The 7,500-nt window shown below is 42.9% G+C and overlaps 2 protein-coding genes across 2 annotated transcripts in view; both read right to left on the bottom strand.

The window, feature by feature from the left end:
• Positions 1 to 6,685, bottom strand: part of LOC134467040 (collagen alpha-1(II) chain-like) — a 19,686-nt gene extending 13,001 nt beyond the window's left edge. The window contains exons 1-6 of the mRNA XM_063220963.1: positions 6,623 to 6,685; positions 6,044 to 6,106; positions 4,607 to 4,714; positions 4,162 to 4,215; positions 2,111 to 2,164; positions 445 to 552 (exon numbers count right to left, since the gene is read on the bottom strand). Coding sequence (XP_063077033.1) covers positions 445 to 552; positions 2,111 to 2,164; positions 4,162 to 4,215; positions 4,607 to 4,714; positions 6,044 to 6,106; positions 6,623 to 6,685 — 450 coding nt within the window. The remainder of the gene's footprint in view (positions 1 to 444; positions 553 to 2,110; positions 2,165 to 4,161; positions 4,216 to 4,606; positions 4,715 to 6,043; positions 6,107 to 6,622) is intronic.
• Positions 6,686 to 6,828: 143 nt separating this feature from the next.
• Positions 6,829 to 7,500, bottom strand: part of LOC134467039 (collagen alpha-1(I) chain-like) — a 34,277-nt gene continuing 33,605 nt past the window's right edge. The window contains exon 28 of the mRNA XM_063220962.1: positions 6,829 to 6,840. Coding sequence (XP_063077032.1) covers positions 6,829 to 6,840 — 12 coding nt within the window. The remainder of the gene's footprint in view (positions 6,841 to 7,500) is intronic.

Genomic DNA, 7,500 nt, shown 5'->3' with positions numbered 1-7,500 from the left:
ATTACATGTTTACCTGCCACAATTAATGGCAGCTAGCGCTTGTATAGAAAGTCTGAAGGAGTCAGTTGCGATTTGTCATTCCTCCCTCTAAAATCGATTAGAATGCAGGAAATTGCATCTAAAAAAATAAAAATTTTCCAGACCCGCCCGCCAAATATTGTCCTTCAGTCACGCAGGAAGTGTCCCGGTTTCAGACGACAAAAATCTGGTCACCCTACATATAGTGTAAGACACAGCATATGAGGCGCAGCACGCTAAGCCCCTCACATTTGGGCTTACATTGTCCACGGGTACACCGGTTCAAGTCTGGCCGGGGTTATTTCCCGTCCCTGCCTCATCTCTCTCTCCCAGTCATTTCCTGTCTACTACCACACTGTCCTATAATAACAAAGCCCAAAAAGCCCCAAAAATATTTTAAAAAAAACAACAACACATCATACGTACTGGTAATCCCCTGGGTCCTCGGTATCCGTCGGGACCCTTAAGTCCATTCAAGCCCTGAGGTCCAGGTACCCCTCTGATGCCCGCCGGACCGATAGGACCATGTGGACCCTACGCAACACAACACAACACAACACAACACAACACAACACAACACAACACAACACAACACAACACAACACAACACAACACAACACAACACAACACAACACAACACAACACAACACAACACAACACACAGAGCACGACAGTCAGCATGATACACACCAGGGCTTGACACTGGCACCTGCAAACCAGTCAAAGGCTGGTAAAATTTGGCTGCAGCTGGTAAAAAACAAAAATCACATCTCACATCTCATTTTCTTCCTTTAGTACCTGAGCTTAGATTTACAGTGTTATAATAAATAAAAATGAACAATATCACATTTGTGGCTAGTAAAATGGCTGAATGGCTAGCGACTCAGGAAAACCACTAGCCACAGTGGCCTGTGAGTGAAAAGTTAATGTCAAGCACTGATACACACACTTGCATGCATGCAAGCACACACACACACCGGGACACTTACACACCTGCACAAACACAAATGCAGACGCAGACGCACACGCACACGCACACGCACACACACGCACACGCACACACACACACACGCACACGCACACACGCACACACACACACACACACACACAGGGAATGCACTGGAGAACGAGGACCTTCTCTCACACACATAGCCTACACATTCTTACAAAAACAGCCTAAGAATAACATAAAATAAGATAACATAAATAATAACAAACATAAAAGCAACAACAACAACAACTACAATAGTGATAGCAATAATTAAAGCTCTAAATTAACACCGGTCAACCAGCCAAATGCCGGTGAAAATAATGTTTGGCTGGTAGAAAAGAAAACTTACTAGCCACTTTGACCCATTATTGAGTGTGTGTTTGGCTAGTATGATTAAAATCTACTCACCATTTTCACTGGTGATGAAAGAAGTTAATTTAGAGCCCTGGTAATAATAACAATAACAACACATGGAGTACTCACCGGTTCGCCGATGTCACCCTTGGTGCCTCTCTCTCCAGGTAGTCCTTTGGGTCCCGGCAGGCCTTTAGGCCCCAGTCCCCCCTTGGGCCCCTGGGGGCCCGGCTCTCCCTTGGGGCCCCATACGCCTACATCTCCCTGGGGCCCCTCGTCACCAGCTGGCCCCTACAAAGCATCAGATAACAATGACACACACACACACACACACACACACACACACACACACACACACACACACACACACACACACATGCAATGGATTTTAGCCTCGACTTTCAAATTATTCAGATAAGTTACTTGTGTTGGAAGGAAACTGTGTTTCTTTTTTTTACTTTTACTTTCACTTTTGACACCTCTGGGGTGTACCACCTGATATCTGCTACTAAAAAAACGCTATTGACCCTAGCAGTACTTACCTGTGGGGGCACTGTGGCAAAGCGTGCTAAGCCCCCCACATTTGGGCTTGCATGCACATGGGGGCCCTGGTTCGAGTCCAGCCGGATTTTCCCGGCCCTTCCCCATCTCTTTCCCCCAACCGTTTCCTGTCTACTTTCGTACTCTCCTGTGATAATAAAGACCAAAAAACCCCAAAAAAGACTTTACAAAAAAAACAGTACTTACCTGAAAGCCTTGGGGTCCTATTCTTCCATCGGGGCCAGGTATGCCTGGACGGCCCTGTAACGAAGACAGCAAATAGCGTGTTCATTTTTGTTTTTGCTAAAAAATTGAAGTAGTGTTTAATATAATGTCACATGGCTCGTCTTGTTGGATACCAGGCAAACTTGCAAGGACCTTAAGTTTCGACTGTGCCGCTTGGAGAGGATGCATTTAAACTGTTACTATTTAGGCTATTAAAGTTTTGCCTACACACGTTCCGAAATTGTATGAACTTTAACACGTTGTGCAAAATGCGTCATTTAAAAACGCACCGGTTACTAAACGAGGCCGGCTACTAATCGGGGCCGGTGTCTGTTTTTCCGATTTTTCACAACACCCGGTTACAAAACGAGGCCGGCTACTATTAGGAGCCCGGTTACAAATCGAGGAAATACGGTATTAACTTTTGAGAATTTCGATGATGGGTCTATTGTTCATTGTTTATTGTTATGCCACCACTGTCACCAAAACTAATCGTTGCCTCTTTATGCAGATGGGACTGCCGGTGAGCCCATTTATTCTTTGCTGAAAAGACTCAGCTACATCATAACAACATGGTTATAACATTACACAGAGCCTTAAAGATGGACTCCCAACGTAATTTCATTAATACTGCTGTGTTCGCCATTGTTATTGAATGCATTACGCGTCGGTTTTGTTTTAAAAAAAAGTTCTGGTTCCTTTGTTTCAAGCCGTTTTTGCAAGCTTGTGGACAAACGAGAGGGTTTTCCGGGTTTCTCTTGGATATCCCTCTCTGATTGGGTCCCTCCTCCTGCTCTGAAGAGAGATTCTTAAGATTATCGACTCGCCACTTCCCTGGGTGGTACTGCACTAAAGGGGCGCAAACGGAGGCATGCAGGCTCCATTCAGGGCTGTGCTCTCTCGACAGCGACCCCTAGGCGAACTGCAGGCATGGGTTGATTAGAGTGGGGAGGCTGTATGTAAACTGGCTGGTTTTGAAAACAAGCAGAAAAAAATTACTTGACATGTTTTCAGAAAAATGGGTGGACATAAATCCATGTCGGCAACGCCTTCATTTGATGTGACGCAACACAGACAGGCTTTCATGATTCGCTCCTGGCTTTGCATTGTTTATGTCAATATGGAAACACAGCCAGGCGAGGTGACGCAACACAATGAAGCTTTGCATGTGACTTTAACTTGGGGTGACCCTCCGTTTTTCAAAAGGAGCGAGTAAAACTGCTTTTTAAATCGAAAGTTGGCTTTTAACAGTCCACCTCATTTTAATAAATGCCTCATACTGTATGTAGTTAAGTCCCAGTAAAATATGAAAATACATTGGATTTTTCGTCTATGTTAGCATTTCCGAGTTTAACAGCATAGCCAAATTAAGTGTACCTTAATTTCTAGATTACTAGATTACTAATAGCCTAACTACTAGATGTTCCATTAAGAGTTTGTCTGCTAATATTGCTAGAAATCCACAGGGTGGGAAATACATCTATTAACTAACAAGTGAGTACTGTAACTAACTACATTATGGCATTATGCTAGCTGCTAACCTGTTTTTGTGCAATGTTTACGCAACGCGAAGAGAGGCAAAATTCAGTGACAGCTCAACCGTCATCAGGTCGTCGCGGCGAATCAAATGGAATGGCACAGTTATATTGTTGATTTGATTGGGCCGCCGCAGGCAAATTAGCTCCTCATTTGCATAATATTAAACTCGGTTTAATGATTTCGCTCCTGTTCGCTTGCCTTCGCCTCTCTCATAGGAATGAATGGCGAAGTTCGCTTCGCTTGGCCAAATTCGCGTCTATGTGTCCCTACCGTTAGTACCTCCGCAACCCCTCTACTAGAAGCATTCTATTGTCACAAGGGGGAGGGGGGGAAATCCCCCTTTAGGCAGACCTAGCCAGACCTAAGGACTGGTCTATTCATTCTAGGAGGATTATGACACGCCCCTTTAGGCAGACCGGAACCTGGTCACGTTAGGTGCCCATAGAAACCTATTATGTTGGCATATCTCTTAAAGAATCTCTGGTATTACTCACCAGAGGGCCTATACTGCCTTTGTCGCCCTTTGCTCCCATGCCGCCAGGTCCACCCTGTACACACACAAACGAACAAGAACACGCGCACACACACACACGCACGCACACACACACACACACATATACACATAAACACACACACACACACACACACACACACACACACACACAGAGACACACGCACAGACGAGGTGTTGTTTTTTTCAGAATGGATAACACAATGATATTTCAGACACACACACACACACACATACACACACACGCACAAATGCACAAATAAACAAATACACACCAAATACACACCAACACAACACAACACAATACAACTCAGACTCAGAGGCGCGCACACACACACACACACACACACACACACACACACACACACACACACACACACACACACACACACACACACACACACACACACAGTGATTCGCTGACGTACCGGTGCACCGTCTTCTCCATCCTCCCCCTTGTCGCCAGGGTAACCCGGATCTCCGTCCTGGCCCTTCTCTCCCGGCCTGCCTTTATAACCATCACCCCCCTTACCACCCTGGAGGAGACATAGTCACGCATTAATAATGACATTATATTACATTACATTACATTACATTACATTACATTACATTACATTACATTGCATTGCATTACATTACAATAGATTACATTACATTATATTACATTGAATTGCATTATCTGGCCCTTCTCTCATTCTCTGCCTTTATAACCTACACCACTTTCATCACCTTGGAAGAGACATAGTCACTCATTACATTATATTACATTACATTGCATTGCATTACATGACATTACATTACATTACGTTACATTGCATTACATTACATTATTTCCGTATTTGCCCTTCTCTCCCGGCCTGCCTTTATAACCATCACCCCACTTAGTGCCCTGGAGGAGACATAGTCACGCATTATATTACATTGCAGTTAGAGATGTCCGATATTGGCTTTTTTGCCGATATCCGATATGCCGATATTGTCCAACTCTCAATTTTCGATTCCGATATCGGCCGATACCGATGTCGATATATGTGGGTTATTTTTCCTCATAACAAATTTTAGGTAACATTACAAATCTGCTGTTGTGGAACAAAATATGCTTAATTTTATTGTAATGCCCCACTAGATGCATTCTCGAATGCAACAAAGCATTCCAATTATTAACATCGTCTGTGCAAAATAGAAAAATAATTAAGGAGAAAAGTGTACAGTAATTCAAGTCTTATTATATCGGTTTTGATAGGTCAAAAGTCCAATACCAATATAGACCGATATGACATTTTATGCCATTATCGGGCTGATAATATCTGTGGGTCGATATTATCGGACATCTCTAATTGCATTACATTATTTCCGTATTTGCCCTTCTCTCCCGGCCTGCCTTTATAACCATCACCCCACTTAGTGCCCTGGAGGAGACATAGTCACGCATTATATTACATTGCAGTTAGAGATGTTCGATTTTGGCTTTTTTGCCGATATCCGATATGCCGATATTGTCCAACTCTCAATTTTCGATTCCGGTATCGGCCGATACCGATGTCGATATATGTGGGTTATTTTCCTCATAACAAATTTTAGGTAACATTACAAATCTGCTGTTGTGGAACAAAATATGCTTAATTTTATTGTATTGCCCCACTAGATGCATTCTCGAATGCAACAAAGCATTCCAATTATTAACATCGTCTGTGCAAAATAGAAAAATAATTAAGGAGAAAAGTGTACAGTAATTCAAGTCTTATTATATCGGTTTTGATAGGTCAAAAGTCCAATACCAATATAGACCGATATGACATTTTATGCCATTATCGGGCTGATAATATCTGTGTGCTGATATTATCAGACATCTCTAATTGCAGTACATTATCTCCGTCCTGGCCCTTCTCTCCCGGCCTGCCTTTATAACCATCACCCCCCTTAGTGCCCTGGAGGAGACATAGTCACGCATTACACAGCATTACATTACATTACATTGCATTACATTATCTCCGTCCTGGCCCTTCTCTCCCGGTGTTCTGTAAAATACTCCTACATGACAGATAATCCTACAAACCCCTATTGGGCATGCGCAGACCATGAAACGTCAACACCAGCTGATCCTAAGACTATGCAATATCAGCGGAGAACAGATAAATACAGTACTTAAATTTACAATTCGTGTGTGCGTGTGCGCGTATGTATGTGTTTCTGTGTGTGTGCGCGTATGTATGTGTTTCTGTGTGTGTGCACGTGTGTGTGTGTTTCTGTGTGTGTGTGTGTGTGTGTGTGTGTGTGTGTGTGTGTGTGTGTGTGTGTGTGTGTGTGTGTGTGTGTGTGTGTGTGTGTGTGTGTGTGTGTGTGTGTGCGTGTACGTGTGTGTGTTTCTGTGTGTGTGTGTGTGTGTGTGTGTGTGTGTGTGTGTGTGTGTTTCTGTGTGTGTGTGTGCGTGTTTGCGTACTCACCGGCCGGCCTCGGAAACCAGGACCTCCAGGATGCCCTCTGTCTCCATGACCACCCTGAGGCATGATGGGAAGATTATGACATCACTTGTTTTTAACCACATCATCGTTTTGTCCGTTTCCATATTATATTGCTCTTTCCATATTGCTATTTTTATATCAATATCAATTTCAATAGTATTTGTATAATACACAATCATAAACAACTGTCATTCAATGTGCTTTAGAAAGACAAAAAGAAGACAACAATAGATTTTAGAGATATTATTTCAATCGTACATATTATCTAAAGAGAATGTCTTTGAGCTTTGTTACTGTCGTGCCTTTGTCTGGAGTTTTTTTCCTTTGTCGGTGAAACACATTGGGGTCAAGTGTGCTATGTGAAAATGTGCTATTAAAGTCAAATTTAACTTGACTTAATAATAATTGTATTTGTATAGCACTGTATCATACAAGGCATGTAAGTCAAAGTGCTTAACAAATGGGAAAAAAACATCATTGTTAGAGATGGATTTAAAAGGAGAGGTATAGAGGAGAGTCAGAAATAGCAGGAAGGCAGAGGAAAAAGAGATAGATAGAGATTGTAGAGTCATAAGGTCAACGTAGGTTAGGACCAGGATTCTTAGATGCGTAAGGTCCATAGTGGCTGGGCCTAGCATAAGTCATAGATAGTCACACAGAGATTGGGCGCTCAGATGCGGCCCCTGGTGGCATCAGGGGTGAGGAAAAACTCCCTTTCGCTTGAATCATAGTTGACTACTGTCCTTCCAGTCACATGACGACAAATGACATCGCATGACATGATATGGCACACACCACATGACATGATGACAGACTATTTTGCACAAAGTCGTCATATAATATATATGTATATCACATAT

The sequence above is a fragment of the Engraulis encrasicolus genome, chromosome 17, assembly GCF_034702125.1.
Source record: "Engraulis encrasicolus isolate BLACKSEA-1 chromosome 17, IST_EnEncr_1.0, whole genome shotgun sequence".
NCBI classification, from domain to species: Eukaryota; Metazoa; Chordata; class Actinopteri; order Clupeiformes; family Engraulidae; genus Engraulis; species Engraulis encrasicolus.
This window is presented reverse-complemented; position numbering and strand designations above follow the sequence as displayed.